This window comes from Dryobates pubescens, chromosome Z, assembly GCF_014839835.1.
Source record: "Dryobates pubescens isolate bDryPub1 chromosome Z, bDryPub1.pri, whole genome shotgun sequence".
Classification (NCBI taxonomy): domain Eukaryota; kingdom Metazoa; phylum Chordata; class Aves; order Piciformes; family Picidae; genus Dryobates; species Dryobates pubescens.
This window is the reverse complement of record NC_071657.1, coordinates 25512273-25533948: the sequence shown is the minus strand read 5'-3', so window position 1 is coordinate 25533948 and position 21676 is coordinate 25512273. Positions and strand designations below refer to the sequence as shown.

At 39.1% G+C, this 21676-nt stretch overlaps 1 protein-coding gene across 10 annotated transcripts in view; it reads left to right on the top strand.

Annotated features, from left to right (window-relative positions):
- TLE1 (TLE family member 1, transcriptional corepressor) overlaps positions 1-21676 on the top strand; it is an 88144-nt gene that overhangs the window by 23424 nt on the left and 43044 nt on the right. For 4 of the 10 annotated variants that reach the window (XM_054178062.1, XM_054178059.1, XM_054178056.1 and 1 more), the window contains 3 exons: positions 429-533; positions 20710-20914; positions 21645-21661. In XM_054178062.1, coding sequence (XP_054034037.1) covers positions 429-533; positions 20710-20914; positions 21645-21661 — 327 coding nt within the window. The remainder of the gene's footprint in view (positions 1-428; positions 534-20709; positions 20915-21644; positions 21662-21676) is intronic. The other 6 variants (XM_054178060.1, XM_054178058.1, XM_054178057.1 and 3 more) reach the window with 4 other exon arrangements.

The window sequence follows — 21676 nt, the reverse complement described above, 5'->3', positions numbered from 1 at the left end:
CTATATCTTTTCAAGTGATGCAGTTTTAATGAGTATCTTTAATTCTTGTTAAGTGGAGGAGCGCTTCACCCAGTTTGAAATTTTGCTCTGTGGGTGCAGAGCATATATATGTTAAAATTGATGCTAATGTGAAATTGGCCTCATCCTATCAAGTCAATTAGAAACTGATTATTCATTTGCCAGAAAATACGTATTGAAATGGCATGTGATGAAGAGGTAAACTAGTTGTATTCAGGTCTCTTGTTTGCTTTTGGACAAGTGAGAAATAAATAGGCCACTGCTACCTTTTACCAGCACATGATGTCTTGCATTTGGTAGCCTGGACTTCTGCAAACAAACCAGTTATTCAGCTGTATGTGATCCTGGCTTGATTTGGTGTAGTCAATATCTTAACACAAATTGTTTCCTATACCCATTTTTTTTAATAGCATCAGCAGCAAGTGGCCCAAGCTGTAGAACGTGCCAAGCAAGTGACCATGGCTGAACTGAATGCCATCATCGGGGTACGTGGCCTTCCAGGTCTACCTCCTACAGTGTGTATAACTTGCTTTCATATCTTACTGCTTTACTATTTTAAAAAAATAAGTTTAATGTTTTGGTATCTAACACACTTTTGATGCCCAGTGTTGCTGAAGTGTTTGTCTTGCTTCACACATTTTTAAGTGGGAATAAAGTTGTTTACTTTGTTAGAACATCATTCCATACAGCTGCACTGTGCATAACAAAACTTTTCTTGGAAGAAGTATAATAGGGGAGAGTTGCTTGTTTGTTTGTAGGTATCGTCTGTCAGTTGATCTAGTTACCTTTGCCTCATGCTTTTTGTGACATTTGAGTTCTTAGAGCCCATACAAGTATTCATTCTTACTTTTTTCTCTTTCTAGTAAATCTTTCATGAATTTTAAATTACCAAGCTACTGACAAGAAACTTCATTTGCTTTTAAACTAATATTAATTGTGTGATACAGAGTTCTAATAGCCTTTCACCAAGTATGTGCTTTAAAATGTGCTAAATGAGTTAATACTACTTGCTTGTGACTGGTTGTCAATCACAAGTCATTTGCTTTGTATTAATGAACTTTCTCAACCATATATTCCTTCCACTGCATGAGTTCATTTTCCTTGCTGCTAAGTCTAGAATATTTCTCATTTTCTGCCCTTTCAGAATAAGTGAATGAAGTAGCCAAAACAGATTACTCATTTATCAATTTATGTTAATTGCTTGAGAAGATGCCCTGCTGGTCTTTATAGTTTCCTCAGACACTTTGTAATGATAATTAGACATGCTGCTGTATGGATTAACAGTGCCATAGTCCAGTGATGTCTACAGACAATGGAACTAGTTAATCCATCTGTGCTTAAAATTACATCCCAACTGGAGATGGCGGGGGGGGTGGGGAAGGGAATAGGAGTGAGGGAGGATTAAAAGAATGAGCCTCAGCTTGAAAACTGTCCTTTCATCAGTTTCTCAATTGCAGATCTGCAGTCAGTTTGCCTGTGGTAAGCTATTGGCAGTCAATTAGGTGAAATAAACTGGGAGGGTGACCTTCATTTCCTTTTAATAGCTTTTCCTCCCTGGAATGGGGAGCTTCAGTGGATTTTCAGCTTAATTTTTATTCAGGCTGCTTTATTAGACTTGACAGATTATCTTTGCATAAACATACCCCCCCCTTCAAATCAGCACTGTTTTTCCCTTCGTTTGACTTTTACTTAGTTGATTTGCTAATCACATCTTAGAAACCCACATAATTACATCTGTATTTGTCACTATCTCCTCTGTGCTTTGCTTGTATAATGAATTACTTTATGAATATGTGATCTGATCTTGAAATGCAGCATATGTATATTTGTGACATTTGATTAGCAAAGATTAGAGAACTGTACTTTCTTGCATTTTTTTTTTTTTTTTACTGTACTCCTTTAGGGTGAAAAAGGAATGGAGAAATCTTTGGAAATGAACTGAAGAGTATTTCATGTAGTAAATAGAAATGTGTCAAAATACACATAAAACCATTCTTTGTGGATTTAGGATAGTGCTACTTAGCCAAATATGGCTATCTCAGGCATGTCATCTACTACTTTTTAAAGTCTGCATAATATTGCCTTTGAAAAGCAATTGCATCTATAGTACCGTATGCAATTTAAACTTGTTTTGTAAGGGGAAAGCACTTCACCAGCAGTGATACTTTCCTGTGTCTTCTAAAAAAGTTCTGAAGGATGCTATAAAAATCCAGGCCTGTGAATGAGGAAGTTTGTTTAGTGCAAAATTTCTTGGACCATGTAGATGCATGAATAGAGATAATTCTAAAATTAGATGTACATCACAGTGATCTTTTACAGTCTTCCATGATCAATAATTATCTTGTAATGCACAATAAGTTTCATGCTCTGACATACGCTTGATTTTGTTTGAAGAGGACAATGTACATCCTGGAAAATATGAATAGCATAAAATTGGGTTGACAATTCAGTGGACCTTTGCCCCTTGTCACTGAATATACAATATGTCAGTCCCTCTCCCTAGAGTGTAGGAGAGGGAGAAGGACAATGGAAAGGCCATGCTTTTAAAGTTCAGTGTCTTTCAAAATAGGAAAAGAAATAGTAATTTAACAGTTTATACATCTATTATGATCATGAAAGATCATGAAACTTCTTTTCAGAATGCAAATGGACTAAAGCAATCTGTCACAGAAGAAAATGCAACTGAGTAGCCTCTGGCATCATACTACTCAAGTATAATTATGTACAACAGATTTTGAAGATAGCCAGAAAAAATAAACTTTACTCCTGATACTTACGTAGTTTCTCTTGATAAAATCAGTGTTTTTGTTGAGGCTCAACTTCCCCCCCCTTCTTACTGTCTCTCTTTATGGGCCATTGTTTCCTGACACTAGATGGTTCAAGAGTTTCCCAGCTGGCTTGACTGAGTTGGAGCAATTGCTGTTGCTCCTGGGCTATATGTGAATTCTAGAAGGGAACAAAGCCTTTAACTAGTGGGAACAACATTTTAAAATACAAGATGACTATTTTTTTTTCCTCCAGTGAAAGGGTGGAAACCTGTTGGAATACAGACAATGAAGATAAGAGTGTGTAGTCTCATGAGACTGTGATTTTTTTGAGGGCGTTTAAACTTAGGAAGTCAAAAGCCAGGCTATGTAATTGGTGTACGTTAAAGCATGTATAAAAGAGAGAATGAATTCACACACGCCCACAAAGCAGTGTAATATAGTTAGAATCAATGAGCTTGTAAGCAGTGCTCGTCCTTTGACTAAACTTTTACCTCAGGAAAGAACTGTGGGTGGTACTTGGTTATTAAGAGTCATACCTCTTGGCCTGCTTTTTCTCCATTTTCTTGAAGGCTTTAACTTACAGTCAGGGGTCAGATGTGGCTGAACCAAACACCTTGCCTATTTTTTCTGAAGTGCTACATTTAATATGCAATATTAAAGTGAATGAAGTAGCAGATTTGCTAGGTAAATAATAAATATTTGACTTAAAAAGTAAGTGCACCTATTAACTCCTTGGCACAGCTGCAGGCAGTGTCAACATTTATGGTAAACAGAGAATCCAGATCATAGTAATCCAGAAGGTAGATATTGGTGTATTAGGGTGTTCTTTTTTGCTTTTGTTGTTTGGGTTTTGGTGTGTGAGTTTTTTGTAATTTTTATTTTTATTTTTTTTATGGTGGTTGTTGTTTGTTTGTTTGCTTGTTTCTTTGGCATTTTTTACTTTTTGGGGGGTGGGGAATGGATGTAATTTTCAGATACAGTCCAGCTGGAAAATCAAAGGTAATCATGAAGTTCATGCTTTATAAGTATAAAGGACAGTTAAACTGATCAATGTAGATGAAAACAAAGATTTACTTTCAAACAAAAGCACTTGCTTTATTAGTAGAACATGCAAGTACAGGAAACACAAGCAGTGCTGTGTTTTATATACACAATTCCAGTGTACCACTGAGTAACCAGATATGTTTTATTTTGCCTTTAGAGGTAGGTTGCTAATCTTCCTGTGAAATACATATTTTTTTGAATTGACAGTGCTCTTGAGACAGACTCACTTCTAGGCCTTTAAAGGGCCTCTCCACTGTTGCATGAGTTGATTGGCTAAAGGATTAGCAGAATGTGGGATTAATTTTTCTTTCTAGGCTGTGGTTGCCAGCTATCTCTGGGATTGTAATGTGTGAAGTTTAAGAGGATGAGGTTAACCTCTTGAGGGCTTATTCTTATGAGTATGTGGTTAATCCTTTGAAAGCCTATAAATAACTAGGTTGTATGCTTCATTTTAAAATAGAAATACAGACTAGAGCAGAAATGAATACAGAATTTACTGCAAGGGAAAAGCTAAGCAGCTGTAGCATTACTTTAGATCATCCTCAGCCATGATCTGCATTATGTACTGAGGAAGGGGAAATTACCTAGTTCTTTTAAATTAAATAAAATTAAATCTATTTAGCATAAGGCACACACTGTGTCCTCACTTTTAACAAACTAGCTAATCTTAAATCAAAGTTACCAAACTCTAGCAGTAGGGACTCTGTTGCATGGCAGCATGGTAACATCCTGTGTTAACTCTTTGCCTTTTTTTTCCCTTCCCCTCTCCCCGCCCGTCCCCCCCCCCCCAGAAGCACAGAAACCTTAATGATATGCTAGGATTCTGTCATCATAGGTGCTTTCAGAATACCAAGTCTCTAACTATGTCTGTAAAGGTAGCTAAAAAAAGGTGTTCGTCAGTATGGTGATTGATACTCTCAAAATACCAGTCCCCAAACAATGCTCAGATTTTAATCTGCCACTGAGTTTTGAGGAAAATGATGGAACTGTTACTGGTGTTTATTGGTAGTTTGTCCATCTTGAACCAGAAAACCTAGGAGGTGTGTAAAATGCCAATGACTAGACAGTGTTAACTAAACTTGGTTTCTACTTGACAGCACCCTTCCCCCACTCCACGCTGGACTGATGGGGGAAACAGAGCATCAATATAGAGGAGGGTAGTGTCTGAATGAGACAATTCTCTGGAGAAGGTCTTTTCAGCCCTTCTGAGGAGGGATAAACTGTATCCAGAAGTCAAATGCAATGGGTTTGCAGGGCTGACCTCCCTTATCATACAAGGTCTCACATGTGGGTGAAGAGAAAAAGCTGCATCTTGGATCTTCAAAAAGAAAAGATCTTTAGGTGGATCTTACATGTTCATCTAGTATCTAAGCTACAAATCCAAGGGTAAGACACTAAGAATATGATTACAAAATTGTGAAGCTAAACAGCTTTCAAGAAAGGAGTGAAAGGGAGATAACTGCAAAAAGATGTGGTTAGTTAGAGCTCAGACTTGAAGATATGCATCTGCAAATTCTTGGAGCAGATACCTTCTGATGAGATGAACAGGTGAGATGGACAGTGGTACTAACTCACTGTTGCTGGATTACTGTCTACTAAACAGATGTTGGGGATATGGGATGTATACTTTGAATGGAATAGTTCTGAGTTGTTCTGTTTTGCGGTAGGAGAGAGATGTGGGGGAAACTAAGATTAGAAAAACCTGTGTATGTGGCAATAGTAAACAGGACGCCAGGAACATCAATGGAGAATGTGGTTTCAGTAAGGGTTAGTTAATTAGGAAGAGAGGAGAATGGTATTCTACAAGAGATAATTCACTCTTTTGCGAATTTGGCTCCAGATAGTTCTGTTGAACAGATGGATTTGGGAGAAAGTTTTTGTGGAATGGAAGGGAGTAACTTTGGGTCAAAATGCTGGAGTTCAAGGCAAGAATTTACAAAATGTGTATTCAGTGAGGTGTAGTAAAGAGCATATGGAAAACTTCCAGAAAGACAAAATGAGAATTAGAGATGGATTTGTTTTTGAAGATGGCTGAGGCAGAATATTGTTAGTGTAAGTCATTGGCATGGAAGGGTAGGTTATTTAATTCCAGAGAAGGGGATTACTTCCTATAGAGTGATTCAAAACACTGCCTGATTAAAGCATGTGCAGGCAGAATAGCTGTCATGTTTGAAGACTTGTTTGAAGACTTCTTTATGAATGTTGCCCACTTTTTGCCAAAGTTGTCAAGGAAGTGTAAGGAGACAAACTGAAGACAAGAGCATACCTTCTCTCTTACAAATTTCTACTGTACTTTCATACAAGTGAGACAAGTAAAGAAATTGGACTAGGTGAAGAATCAGAAGACTGAGATTAAAAACTTGATGAGACCGTCAGTGCTTCTCTGGGAAGAAGTGTGAAATATGGTTGATTTGGATGAGAAGGAGTTGTGTGGGAAGAATGAGTCCCAGGAGAAAGAGAAACTTAGATGAGAATGCACATCATGTGAAATTAAAAGAAAAAAAAAGAAAAAAAAAAAGTAACATGAGTAAAGATGAAGCAAAGCATAATCCTGGAGCTGTCCTGCGACATCAGTAGCAATATAGAAAGAACTATAAGTTGGACTACATTGCTTCATTCTTTGCATCTCTCCTACTGCATATAGATCTGAAATGAACTAAGGTCTGGTTTTGAGAAGCAAATACTGATACATCAGTGTGCTCTTGTGGCCATGAAGGCCAATGCCATTCTGGGGTGTATTAGAAAGGGTGTGGTTAGTAGGTTGAGAGAGGTTCTTCTCCCCCTCTACTCTGCTGAATTACAAAGGTTGTTATCTTGTGTATCACTTTATTTCCCGAGAACATCCAGAACCATTTTTAAGGTGCTGGCTAACTGTAGCTCTTCAGATTGAACACTTCAAAGCAGTATTATAGAGGCAGTAAAAGCAAGGATTGGCAGAAGTGGTTTGCTGAAATACATGCTCAGAAGCAATCATAATTCAATAGGTGTAAGTTGTTACAGAATATATAGAAAATTTCCAGGAATCTGCTCTGTCTTGGAACAGTAAATAAAAATCAGTGTCATGGTTTTGTCGTGACTGTGATACATTTTCCATCCTTTATCTCTGAAAAGCTTTTGTAGTTAGTAGCTGGTACAAAAGGGATAAGCAAAATATAAAACACTGTATTTAACTTCTGGATTTTAATTTGCCAAAAAGTTCTTTTATTCCGTCATTACTATTTACGCATTCAGCAGGGTTTAAATTTCTGGAGACTGAAAGAACCTGACATATGACTAATTAAAAAAACTAATCATATATCAGTGATAAAACACCTGTGGGATAATATCTAAGTAATTTTCAAATTGGTGCATGCTTGAGTTAGTTGGTTTTGGGTGCTGTGGCAGCAGGAGCATGTTTCTGAAGAGCCATTGGATGGTAGGGGTGTACTAATGGTAAATACAGAGGCAAATGCATCTTTGAGATTAGAAGGTGAGTAATAGCAGGTATTTATGGGTGCCACAGGAAAAAAAAGAGAAAACACTGGCAATTTCTGCAAACCAGAAGCAATGTATGCTGACAGCTTCTTTCTGGAGACTTAATGCTTATGTCTGAGTCTTTGGAGAATGCAATATGTACTTGGCTAAAATTAAAGTAACTTTCTTCTCAAACTGACTTACACTGACAATGTAACTAGCCTCAGAAGACCAATCTTTGTCTTGTCTGGATCAAGAGAATTTAAGGTCATCGTCTGTGTTTTTTAGAATGTGGCTTTGAATTTATTACATTCCTTTCAGAGTTTGGGACATCCTTTGGAGATGATGTTTTCCTGAACAGGGGCTTTTTTTTCTTTTCTTTCTATAAACTGAGACAGGAACTGTTCTTCAGACAGCTCTTTAATATGCATATTTTTAGAAGAATATCTTTATGAAAAAGCTTTCTATACAAGCACTAGCTTTCTTACTAGCTTTTTTATTCTTTCACAAAGTACAAGCAATGAGCATGTCATATATACAGAATAGTATGTGTAATATATAGTGTACATAGTTTATAACAATATATTAATTCTATATTAAGAAATATTTTCACAGAATCATAGAATGGCTTAGGTTGGAAGGAACCTCAGGAATCATCTACACCAGCCTGCCTGCCATGGGCAGGGACACCTCTCAACTACATTTGGTTGCCCAAGGCCTCATCCATTAAACAGCTCTGAGGAGGGGGTATACTCAACCACTCTAGACAACCTATTCCAGAGTCTCACCAGCCTTATCCTGAAGAACTTGTCCTATTGATAGACACCCTTAAGAAAAGTCCTTCTCCAGCCTACTTTGGTATTAGAAAGCAGCTATAAAGTCCCCCTGAAGTCTATTCTTCTCCATGCTGAGCTCTGTCAGCCTAGCCTCATTAGAGAGTTCTTCCATCCCTGATCATTGTTGTGGCCCTCCTCTGGAATCACTCCAACAGTTCTTTGCCCTCTTTATGATGGGGACACCAGAACTCGATGCAGTATTCAAGGTAGGGCCCTCAGAAGAGCAGAGTAAAGGGGAAGAAACACCTCTCTTGATCTGCTGACCACACTTCTTGATGCAGCCTAAGATACCTTCTGGTATCCAAGGTTTGCCTTCTGGGCTGCATGAGCACACTGCCAGCCAGCTCATTTTAAGCTTCTCATCAGTCAACACTCCCAAGTCTTTTTCTTCGGGATTACTGTCAATTTGAACTGCACCCAGCCTGTATTTGTGCCTGGGGTTGGCCCAACCCAGATGCAGGACCTTGCACTTTGATTTGTTTTACCTCTGAGGTTTGCACTCTCCCACTTCTCAAGCCTGTCAAGATCCTTCTGGATAGCGTGCCTTCCCTCAAGTGAGTCCATCACACTGCACAACTTGGTGTCATCAGCAAACTTGCTGAGGATGCACTCAGTGCCATTGTCGATGTTGCTGACAAAAATACTAAACAGCGCAGGACCCAAGATGGTTCCCTGAGGAACTTCACTTGTCACTGGTCTCCACCTGGACATTAAGCTGTTGATCACAACCCTTTGAGTGTGACCACCTAGCCAGTTCCTTATCCACTGAGTGGTCCATCCATCAAGTCTCTTTCTCCATCTTGGAGGCAAAAGATGTCATGTGGGACAGCATCAAATGCTTTGCACAAGTTTAGGTAGATGACATAGATGTGGAAAAAGCAATCGACCAGAGCTGTAACTGTTGCAGAAAGCCACCAGATTTGTAAGGCACAATTTGCCCTTTGTGAAGCCATCTTGACTGTCACTGATCACCTTATTATTTTCCATGTGCCTTAAAACAGTTAGCAGGGGGATCTGCTCCATGATATTACCTGGCACAGAGGTGGGACTGCTTGCCTGTAGTTTCCTGGTTTTCTTTTTTCTCCTTTTTAAAAATGGGAGCTCCTTTAAAAATGGGCTATGTTTCCCTTTTTCCAGCCTGGGGAAATTTGCCAGATTTATCAAATATGATGGCTAGTGGCTTAGCAGCCTCAGTCCCCAGTTCCTTCAGGACTTGTGGGTGTATCTTATCCAGCCCAATGGACTTGTGCATATTCAGCTTCTCCAGGTGTTCTCAGAACTGATCTGCTTCCACTGTGGGTGGGTCTTCACTCTCCCAGACCCAGCTGTTGCCATCTGTGACCTAGGTGATGTGGCTCAAGTGGTTACCAGTGAAGACTGAAGCAAAGTAAATAATTGACCACTTCAGCCTTTTCCATGTCCTCTCTAACCAAGTCACCTATATCCCTCTGGAGGAATCCCACATTCTCTGTTTTTCTCTGCAAGATACCTGTACAGGAATATAAAAAGATACTGGTTATGGTAGCAAAATGCCTTCTTTAGTTCATGGGCTGCTGCTTATCTTACCAGCCCAGCTGTTGATGCAAGTGCTAACCATGCTTCAGTGAGTCAGCATTTAGTACAACCAAATTTTAGGTGGACTTCCAGTGCCTAAAAGAATGGAGGAAGAAAACTGGGTTTTGTGTTTGCAAAGGCCTTTATATGGATTCAGCTATGCCAGTGGAGTGCTAATACACCTTAGGGAGAAGGTGTAGCTGAACTGAAATAATTCAATCTGCTGACAATACCCTGTGTCCTCACTGCAGGTATTCTGCTGGTGTGGGACCCTCTGCAGAGGCTCCACATTGTAACTAGGCTGCCAGTGCTGTTCTACTCCTGTGAAAGTGCCAGTCATGCTGACACTACTGTGTAATTGTTCATTCCGTCAATGGAATGTTAAAAATCTTACTATTTAACAATTATTGCTAAACTTTTGTTACATAGTTAATTGCTAATCACTTTTGTGGAAGAACAGCTGATGTGATCATTCAGTGGGTGCTATGGCAAATCGTTTGAGTGGGGTCATCCGCATCTGTCATTGCTATCTACAAGAGCAATCTTTTTGATGAGCCCTGAAGTGTAATACCTCTTTGTCTTTCCAATTTAGGAGCCTGGGCTTGCCTTCCAAAATGTGAGAAGGAAGGCTTGATAAAGTGAGATGGAAAGGCACAGCAAAGATCAGAGTTGCTTCTCAGCAGAGTGCCAAGTAAAAGATAGAGTGCTGCTTTCACCCTTGCAATCTTTTTCTGTTTTGTGTACTAACGTGGGAACTTACCAGTTTTAAATAAGTTAGTCTCAGAAATTATTTTTGTTTGCTATTCTTATATTGGGGAGCACTGAAGACCTGTTCCTCAATTCTGTAGCTGCAGAGTTAAGATTCTGTTTTTATATTTTAATACTTTAGTTGTGATTCAACAAAATTGCTCTGTATACTCGCAGGTAGCCTGGTAGTGGCTATGTAATTCAAACTGATAGCAACCTTAGCCTTTTTCATGCTGAGAGGCTACATTTTAATTTGTAATAAAAATATATGTTACCAAACAAATCTATATATTTTATTTCAGAACTTAGTGTGGCAGCTTCACGACTGCAGCTAGTTTTCGCTTTCTTTCTTTATCTAGGGAAGAATCTGTAGCCTTACAAAGTAAGTATACATGGAATTTATGATAACTTCCCTTTAGCGAGTCTAAAGAATGTAGTTGTAATTTCTACTGCAAAGAAAAAAACAAACCCTAGACTCCAGAGCTGGCCAAGTTTAGTATTCTATGACAAAACTGTAGAAGAAATACATTTTTACAGTGAAACATGTATGCATCAGTGTAAAGTGTAGTGAGAGCACCAGAGTATGAATTACTCTTTTTAATCTTAATGAGACAGTTGAAATCAGCATTGCTTTCCCAGTTGAGTTTTATGAAGAACCAAAGAGGAGACAAGACTTAGGTACAACAGGCGAACCCCATAGAGAACTTGCAGTGGGTTGAAGAGGCAGAGGTCTCTCTGCCTCTTTAGCCTCGGTAATGGCTACTGACAGAAGAATTGCTGCTGCTGCTGCTATTGCTGCTTGCGCAGGGCCTGCCGGCACTCTTACACAATAAACACTGGCTGAACTGCATTTTATACAGTGCAGTTCTTCCACTTCATCCCTGTGATTTTACTCTATGCATCATTGCTTACAGCAGCACTTGCTGCCACTTGTACAGGGGCTGCGGGCTTAGCTGCTGCTTGAGCAGGGCTTGCTAGTGCTGGAGTTGTCGCCACCGCTTAAGCTAGGTGCCACCCTCCCCATTTCCCCCCCTCCCCCGGGTTTTTACCAGTGCTCCTGCCACTTTTGCTTTGCTGTCTTATATCAGGCACTAGAGGAACCCACATTGCCTGCTGATTCCAGATCTCGGTCAGTGGGAAAAGGGGGATCTGTACATTTTCTTTCCCTTTCTAAAGGTTTCTTAGCTCCTGTCTTCTTCCCGCTCCCCTGCTGTGATCTGAAACTGCTTCTTTAACTTAGCTCCCTGCTGCTGCCTGTAGAAAAAGTAAAAACTTGAATGCCTTTGTTTCTCCTCCTTATATAGCAACAAAAGACAGCTAGTTCAGGATGTAGAATTCAAATCACTTAAATAACTCACACTTACAGTCACCGTGAATGTGAAAATACATATAGAATAGTGGAATACGTACAGAAAAGTTACCATACCCCCCCATAACCAACAAAACCAAAGCAATAATCACCAACACCTCCAAACGTTGCTTTCACCAAATTCTGCAGCTTCACTTTGGCTTCCTCAATCTGAGCACTAATTGAGCAATCAAGCAAGCAATACCCAATGCTGGGCACCAATTAAAGAATGTGGTGGGTTGAAATTACCCCCGAAAATAAAATTGCTAGACTAGCTCAGTGGAAGCAAATGAAGCTATATTTATAATCAAAACTACAATCTAGAAATACAAAATGGAATGAGTATGTACAGAATATACAATACTTATGTGTATTTGCAATTTATGAACAACACCAGAACCATCCTGGACAAAAACAGAGGTTTACCAACACCTTCCCCCTTTCTCCCCCGGACAAGGGAGAAAGAAAGAGAGAAAAAAGCAGACAGTAGCTGGTTAGTACTTGGCCACAGCAAGAGTGCAGCCAAGATCAGCAGCAACCAAGCAAAAACACCAGCTAGCATCAGCTAGAGCAAAGAAAAAGTTAGTTTATACAACTAACTTTGTTTATCAGACCAGTGGGATTATTTAGACCTTATTATTTTTCTTTTGTTTTCAGTAGTAGTTTATTTACACACTACCACTTTGTACTCAATCTGTGAAAAATTTCCTAGGCATAAGCCTAAAACTGCCACAGGACTGAAAGTGAATTCTGTAAAGGAGGGAAATAACATAGGATGCAAGAAATGAAGAGACCAAGCAGAAACAGAGTTAAGAAAGAAAAGCAGATAAAACCCACTGAGACCCATAAACTTCATGTCATTTTGTAGTAACATCATGGAGTACTTCGGGAATTGTGTCTGTGTTTTGTGGTGTGGTGTTTTTTGGTTGTGTTTTTTTTTCTTCTTCAATAGGTAAGATGGCAGAAGGGCTTAGTTTGTGTGTTTACAATCACTGTGGCATCAGAGCTGATGAAATTCTCAGCTTTATTTCAGTTACTTTAGAGATAAAGTTAATTTGTGAGAAGAGGGCTTCTTGGGTAGTGTGTGTGAGGGATATTTTGCCTTTTTCTCACTACGGTAGCAGTTTTCTTGTTTCCTGGTTTATATGAGGCAATTGGTGCAGTGTCTTACTGCTTCAAAAAAATTAATGGACAATTGAGGCTGTCAGCTGTGGTTTGTTTGAAAAACTAGAAATAAGAACTGTGGAGAAATTTGAGCTTTCTGCTCACAAATTTAACATCATTTTGAAGCCAGTTTCTGTGGAAGGAAATATTACTAGTGAACAAACTTTTTAAACTTATTTTGACTTTGATATTTTCTTGCTGACATCGGTTTTCTACGTTTTATTGTTTTGGTGCTAGTCAAAAATAAATGGTAAGACTCAAAGGCACTTACTCTATACATCTTCTGTAATAAAGCATAAAGAATGAACAGAATTTTTCCAATAGATAGATGGGTCTTTAAAAAAAAATAGAATTCTTATGGCAGTGCCATATTTATGAAATACAGAGCTTTGGATAGCTTTTGAAAACACTGTCCTTCTGTGGACTTGTAATGTCACTGTACTACAGAGATATATGTTGTTTGTATATGGAAGAGACTTGCTGAAGACACTGTTTCTTTGTTCTGAAGGGACATTCTCTTCCTGCACCAAAGACATGGTGTCTTATTCACATAATGGATAGTTTTCAAGTGACTTGTATAAAGCTACGATGGCTCTGTTTTTGGCTCACTAGCTAGAGATGCAGTGATGGTCACTTTCAAGCTATTTTTTTACTGTGGTATTGTGTACCTCCCTATGGTCAGAAAGAAACTATCATCTAGAAGAAGAATGTGGTAATTTTAGTTGTACCTTTAAAATTTTCTGCAGATCTTGAACAGAAAGTGGTAAAATGTAAAAAAAAAAAAAAAAACTATAAAAAGGAAAATAATGAGAATTTTAAACAATCCCATTGGAGAGATATCTACCATAAGAATTAGTTTGGTAAACTTTCTGTCTCTCTTTTGATTTCCTAGTTCTGAGAGATACTAACTATGTGCTTCTGCTGACCTTGGCTGCATTGTTTTGGTTAAGTCTGACAAAGCAACGCTTTTGCTCTTTTTCTCTTGTCCCTTTGTGTCCAGGGGGTAAGGAGGAGGGCAGGGAGTGGGAAGGTATTAGCAGCTCCCTTGTTTTTTTGGCCGGGGGGTTCTTGTACTGTTTATGAATTGTAAATAACTGTAAATATTGTAAATACTGTTTATTTTGTACATATCCATTGCATTTCATTGTAGATTGTAGTTTTGCTTGTAAATACAGCTTCATTTGCTTCTAACCGGGCTGGTCTGGTTGGCGCACAGGACTGTTTCTCCTGGTGCAGGACTTAGCAGTTTCCATTGCTGATCTTCACAAGACTCCTGTCAGCCCATTTTTTTTCAGCCTCTTGAGGTATTTGTGATTGGCAACTACTCTTTGTCTTCTGTTGTCAAGCAAATGAACAGCAAACTCAGTTTTGTAGAGTGCTGCTGTGGTACTGAATAGGGTTCAAATAAGTCAGAAGGAAATGTTTTGCCGGGACTGCTAACACACTGTGGTTAGTTATTCTAACCGTAGTGTTGTCAAGGAAAAAGAAACACCCAAAAGCAGTGAAGAAGAAACATATGCTGCTGCTGAAGCAAAGTTAGAAAATGGAGTAGTAAGCATTCCATATTAGGTAATCTAGCATAGAATCATAGAGTGACTTAGATTGAAAGAGACCGTCAAAGATCTATTCTGCCCTTCCTGCCATGTGCAGGGGCATGTTTCCCTAGATCAGATTGCACAAAGCCCTGTCCACCCTGACCTTGAATGTTTCCAGTTTCTCTGAACAATGTGTTCCACTACCTAGTCACCTGAATTGTAAAAAATGTCCCTTTTTTTAATGTCAAATCTAAACCTCCCCCTTTCAATTTAAAACTATTTCCCCTTGCTTTACCACCACGGGCTCTGTTAAGAAGACTCCATCTTTTTTATAAGCCTCACTTGAATATTGAAAGGCTGTAGTAAGGTATCCCCAGAATGTTCTTTTCTCCAGATTGAACAGGTGCAACTCCTAGCCTTTCCTCATAGCACTTTTTGTGGCCCAACTCTGGATCTACTCCAACAGTTCCATGTCATTCTTGCACTGTGAACACTATCTGGATGCAGTGCTCCAGGTGGATGTCTTATGATAGCAGAGCAAACGGGCAGGATCACCTATCTTGACTCACTGACCACATATCTTTTGATGCAGCCCAGGAAACAGCTGGCTTTCTGGGTTGCAAGTGGGCATTGCTGGTATATGCCCAATCTTTTTATCTAGTAGTGTAGCCAAGATCATCTTTGTAGAACTGCTCACAATACATTCATCCCTCAGTCTGTAGTGATACTGGGAACTGACTTGACCCAGATGCAATGCGTTCCATTTGGCCATGTTGATTCTGTGAAGTTTGCACTGGCCCACTCATGCCTGTTAAAGCGCCTCTGGATGGTATCCCTTCCCTCTGGCAAATAAACAGCACTACTAGGTTTGGTGCCTTTGCAAATTTGCCGAGAGTGTGCTCAATCCCGTTAACTGTGTCATTGATGAAAATATTGATTAGTGTGGGTCTCTTTATGGACCCTTAAGGGACACCACTAGGCAAGTTTCCACATCCTTCTAGACTAGCTTCCCTGTGAATGTTGGAGACACTCTTTGGATTGAGTCTTATTGACTCTGGATGTGATTATCCAGCTGGTTCCTTATCCATCTAACAATGCACGTATCAATCCTGTATCTTTCTAATTTGGTAGCACAAATGTTGTGAGGAAAGGTGTCAAAAGATTTCCAGGAGTCTAGGTAGCTTTTCTCTTGTTCACTGATGTAGGCACCCCATTATAGAAGAATGTGGGTGCAATTTTTAAGGGAAGTTTTGTCATCCTGGAATATATTCTTCCCTGTAGCTGAAATACTATTTTGAAAGTATCTACTTAAATGCAAGTACTTATTGATGACTTACGTTGTCTAATAATGAGTTTATTTCTGTTGTATTTGGTTGTTGATGGAATGGATGGTATCTGCAAGGTTTGGTTGTTTGTTTTGGTTTGTTATTCTTGGAATGAGGGAGAAGACTGTATCTGACAGGACCACCACCTTGAGTTGTTTCCTTTCTTAGAAGGTTACATTTTCAGTGTTGGCCTTAAGACTATTTCTAAAGAGCGAAGGAGAAGGTTATTGCTAGCTGTATTTGCTCACATAGTGGCTCTCATGTTGGCTGACCATACACACTTGATACAGGCTCTCACTTTCTTCTGCTACCTAAGCAAATTAAAAAAAAAATAAAGGTTTCTCTTTTAGAAAGTAGAGAATATGACAGAGATTGAACATGGTAATATGTATTTCTATGGTGTCTTTCTGCCTTCTGGAGTTCAACGACAATATTACTGGTGCGAGTGCTCATAATTTTCCCCCAGGTATTTACTTAGGGCACAAGTGAGGGCAGCTATTGTAGTTTGGAACTCAGTAGAGCGTTTTTTCTGCTGTTCATACAATAATCGTGTCTGAACTTTCAGTTAAGTGCTTTTCACCAGATACCAAATAGTGCATCACACATCTGTTTAAGAACAGAAGAATGCTCTGTTTAACCCTAGGAATTCAAAAGCTTGATTTGAAGTAAGCCATAGGTGTTTGTGAACTCAACAGAGCTAGTTTTAAGGTGGGAAGTGGGATAGCAAGATTTACTAACTGTCTCTGGAATTGAGGTTGAAAACAATTCTGACTTTTAAGTCCTAGTTAATGAGCTCTTTGTAGCTAGAACTTGCCTAGCATGTTTGAATTGAAAACCTATGTACTATATCTCAAAATTTGTAGGAGGCACTTGTGCAGAGAAGCCAGTGCTGTGTTTTTCATACGTTGATTTTTTGCTTTTTGGGTAGGGGGATACTGGGAGAAAAAATTCACGGCAGTAAAACCCACATCTAGGCAGTAAATTGAGCTGAATTTACTATTCCTTTTCTCCATTTTCAACTACAAAGAAGGGGTTTTGCAACAAAATGGTTGGTGAACCACTGATTTTTAAAGTCAGTGCTAATTATCTCTGTGCAGTCACTTATGCATGCATTTTTGCACTCTGCATTCCCACTTTCCTCTGAAAGTGAACACAGCCCTTGCTCTGCAAGTAAAGATAATAATTGGTAGTAAGACAGACATGTTACTCATCCTTTTTTGAGCACATTTCTTATGGCTGGTGTCCAGTTTTTAATTAACTGCTAATGACCATGCCTAACAGACCATGATACTGCTGCCAGCTTACTCTGTTTTATATCTTACTGCTGCTAAGCTGTTAAAAGGTGACAGAGCAGGCATTAGTGTGTTTGAAATGACAGGAAAGTGATTATGTGCATAACATAATTGTTTCTAGGATCTGCTATGGCAAATGTCTTGCTACTAAATACATCTGCAGAGCACTACTGTTAGCCATCCCCTGATGTTTAATGTGCAACACATCTCCTTTTCCACTTCTAGAAAGAGAATACAATATATTTTAGCAATTCAGGTATTTAAAATTAAGAAAAGAAAAAAGCTTGACCCTCTGGAATGGATCATCTTCATGTGTTAAGGAACTTTATCTATTATGAAGAGGTAATGTATAAATAATACATCAATATACGTTGGACTTAAAAAGCAGTAAGCCTCATAATAAAGCTTAAATCACAGTATGCCTTTGTTGGTGTAAAATACTATGATCAGATTTTCAACCTTAAATCTGTTTAAATCTGTTTAGTTAAATCCTTAAAAATATTTGGGTATATTTTCCTCTGCTATCTTCAGTAACTTCTTTGCAAAGACGCTAAGCTGTTCTTCAGAGTGATGCATTCCAACTTACAACTCTTATATTCCCTTCTGCACCTACACTGGGCATTGGCCACCATTGTTCATGTGCAGTCCTGTCAGAGCAAAAAAGACAGGCCTTCTTGTTGCATGCTTAGAAGGCGATTAATGTTTCTCATTTCTGGGGCTTTTGAAGTAGCATGTAGGCTACAAAGCAGAGCCAGGTAAATTTTTAAGTAACATGCCCCTGACAGTTAAAGCTCTGCTTTCAGAAATCATGCTGCTTAACTTGTTTCTTAATTAAATCTAACAAGAGGGACCTGAATAAAGGAAATCTTCACAGGCTGCATGAAGGGACAGGAAGAAGAATGGAAACAATTTAATGTCATTTCCCTGGTTTGACCTTCCCTTGCTCAGACTGCAAAAGAAGCTAATTTAAGATTACTGTTGGATAAGGGAGGAGATTTTCTCCACAAAACCAGTTTGGAAGAGGTAAATCACTGTTCTTAATTGCACTGCACATAGGTGTGAAGTGTGATAATCCAGTGTGATAGTGCACCAGGGGACAATGCCAGGAATGCAGTACTGTGCTGTGGATGCTTGCAGTCTCGTGGCTATAATGCAAATGACTGATTGGGTTTAATTGGTCAACAGAGGAGGGAACAACCAAGATACTGCCTAATGAAACCTGCCAAAACGTGAGGTTTTCTCCTGATTTGAGGAAACATGCTGGAAAGTACTATACAGTTTTGATAGTCTGTGAGAAGAGAGATGTCCTGTTGTTCTTTAGAGGCTGAATCAGAAAAACAACAAAAATGCCCCAAACTCTGCAGTCCTGTCAGACTTTACAGTGCTCTTTACTGATACTTTTTTAGTTAAGTGAGTTTTCATTTTATTTTGTAGGAGGTTCTTGAACTACTTCAAATAAAAAGCTACTACTTATTTTTTAGGTTCTTGTAAACAAATTAATGTAGAAGAAAAAGATGTACATATATACAGTGAGACTAATAAAGTGTTTCATACGTCACATGAAAAGAAACTTTCAGGTTTATTGAATTGACTGAAAAGATTGTGGTAACTTAAGGTTTTTCTTCTGTACCAAAAAGAAGTAAATGAGGGCTGTGTTACAGTTGTGGCAGCTGAAAAGTAAAAAATTCGCTTGTCTAGTTAAGAGTTCTTCAGTGTCTGTCACTTGTGTCTGCATACATTTATAAATGGCTCAAGGCATGTTTCGTGATGGTATTAAGTGGAAAAAAAAAAGTAGGGGTCCAGTAGTTACCTAAATAGCAATAAATTAAGATATCTATATGCTAGCAGATGTGCTGCCGTTGTTGACAGATGATCTTACAGAGTCATGGGACCTACGGAAGCAGATAAAATATTGTTGTATTTTTATGGGTTATTACTTCTGTAACTTTTAGCCTAGGTATGAAGGTTTCCTTGGACAGTGTCCTGAGCCACAGGAAGGTCTCAGGCTGCAGACTTGCTGCTCCTAGGAGAATGGATTGAATGTCTCTTTGGGACTTCATTTATATCCTAGTTGAGTTTGTACTGTGATCATTTGAAATAGTTGGGCTCAAGTGCATGACAAATGTAGGTAAAGGGCCTGAAACAATGTAATCAAGTCCTAATGTTGGGCCTTAACATGTTTTGGCAAGGCTTTACCTGGTTGTTGTCAGGTCTTTCTTGGGGCAGCTTCATCTGCCACAACCTTGCTAGAGCGTGTCCAGAGAAGGGCAACAAAGTTGGTGAGGGGTTTGGAACACAAGCCCTATGAGGAGAGGCTGAGGGAGCTGGGGTTGATTAGCCTGGAGAAGAGGAGACTCAGGGGTGACCTTATTGCTGTCTACAACTACCTGAAGGGGGGTTGTAGTCAGGCAGAGGCTGGTCTTTTCTCCCATGCAACCAGTACCAGAACAAGAGGACAGAGTCTCAGGCTGCACCATGGGACGTTTAGGCTGGATGTTGGGAGGAAGTTCTACCCAGAGAGAGTGATTGCCCATTGGAATGGGCTGCCCGCGGAGGTGGTGGGGTCGCCGTCACTGGGGGTGTTCAGGACGAGGCTTGACAGGATGCTTGGTTGCATGGTTTAGTTGATTAGGTGGTGTTGGATGATAGGTTGGACACGATGATCTTGAAGGTCTCTTCCAACCTGGTCTGTTCTATTCTATTCTAACCTTGAGCAGAGGGGTGTGGAGTCTGATCAAGGTGGAGAGGTTTTTTCTGTCTTCTATTTGTATGCCTAGGCAAACTGCAGCAGGAAGGGGGTAGAAAGTCTGTTTACCTGTAGCAGACTAACGGGGAGCAATGTCTAAGCTAAAGGTGTCTTTTAAGCTTAATTGTCTATAATAAATTTGTGCTGAGCATTTTGTGTAAATAAAAGTGGTTAGCTGAACTTGGAAAATACTAATAAAAGCATGATAGCTTTAACTGGAAAAATATCTTAATATTTAAAATGTGAGTAAGTAATTTTATTATATGGATTGTGTTTCTAAAATTGCTTACACTTTGTTTTGCCAGATTGGTTACAGGGTTTTATGTCCACTTATTACAGTACTGATCTTGCAAGCTGCTTTTGAAACAGATGGAGGTATTTTAATTAATTAGTACTATGTTTCTCGTTGGGAATTCCATGACTTCATTGAGACTATCTGGCATAACTGGATTTTAACCTCAAAGTTATTTTTTAAGCACAGTGGTTTTTGTTTTTTTACCCCCAAAGGCTTGGCTGGAATGAACTGTAAATGCAATGGCACTAAACATGAAATTCAGTAGTGTCTTTGTGTCTTTTCAATTTGAAAATACAAAGTTTCTTACTGTTTCAGATTGGAGGAGAGGGAATTGAGTTTAAAAGAGTCTTGCCAGTGAAACTCTGTTTGTTTATCAGATAATTCTTCTATAGAAAGGGAAAAGTTTTCATGTCTTCTTCTGCTGCATGATGTAATACAGCATGTTTAAGGTGCTGGGACAAAAAGAAGATGCTAGGCTTAAACAAATGAAAGAATTCACTGTTGATTCTCAACAGTTAACTAAATTTCTCCCTTCTCCATCCCAAACGTTATTCTTCTGGGGATGATGATACCACTGGGAACAGCAGCAGCAATTGCAGGCTCAACATCTCTCCCATGGCCATGGACCTCCAGTGCCTCTAACACCACATCCATCAGGACTTCAGCCTCCAGGAATTCCTCCACTTGGAAGCAGTGCTGGCCTTCTTGCCCTTTCTAGTGCTTTGGGTGGGCAGTCTCACTTGGCGATAAAAGATGACAAGAAGCACCATGATGCAGAACACCACAGAGGTGAGAGGCATGGCAGGCCTGATTAGGACATTATTAGATTTGTGTTGCTGCAATTTATATGCATCTTCAAAGCATTTGAGAATGACAGAAAAAATACCTGTTTGCAAACTTTAAAATGTCTGCATATATACCACTGAAATAAAATTAAGTTTGGAATTTTTCAGTATTTTAAAAGGGGATCGCTAGGTGTCTTGTGCCCTCATGTAGTTTGCAGGGCATTATGATGTTCTCCTAAATACTAAGTTGTAACACCAGTGGCCTGCACCATGTTGTGGAAAACTGTTAAACTGCACAATGGGTAATACAAAGAAAGTAGTATCGTTAAACGGGTAGGTTGGAAGGTAGATGGGAAAAAGAAGTTAGATTTTTGAGTGAATGCATTCAAACAAAAGATTTAGATAATCATATCTGTTACTTTATAGGCTTAAATTCTAGTACACAGATATTTGGCAAAATTGCACTTGGCTAATTTCTTAAAAGAAAGTAATTTATTCTCTCATGAAATAAAGCCTAGGCTTTGTGTATGGCTAAACTGTAAATTTTCTTTAACAAAATACTGTAATTTTCAGGAAATCACTGTATTGGGAATGTGCAATGACTTACATAAATAAAAGACATTTTAAAACTGTTTGTGGGTTGTGTTCTAATTTTTCCTCCCTTTTTTATTTCTGTTCTTTCCTCTGTATCTGAATGGGCATGTCTCTGCATTTCTTGGTTACTGCGGGAACAGAGAGAGAGCCAGGCACAGTAAGTACCAACATT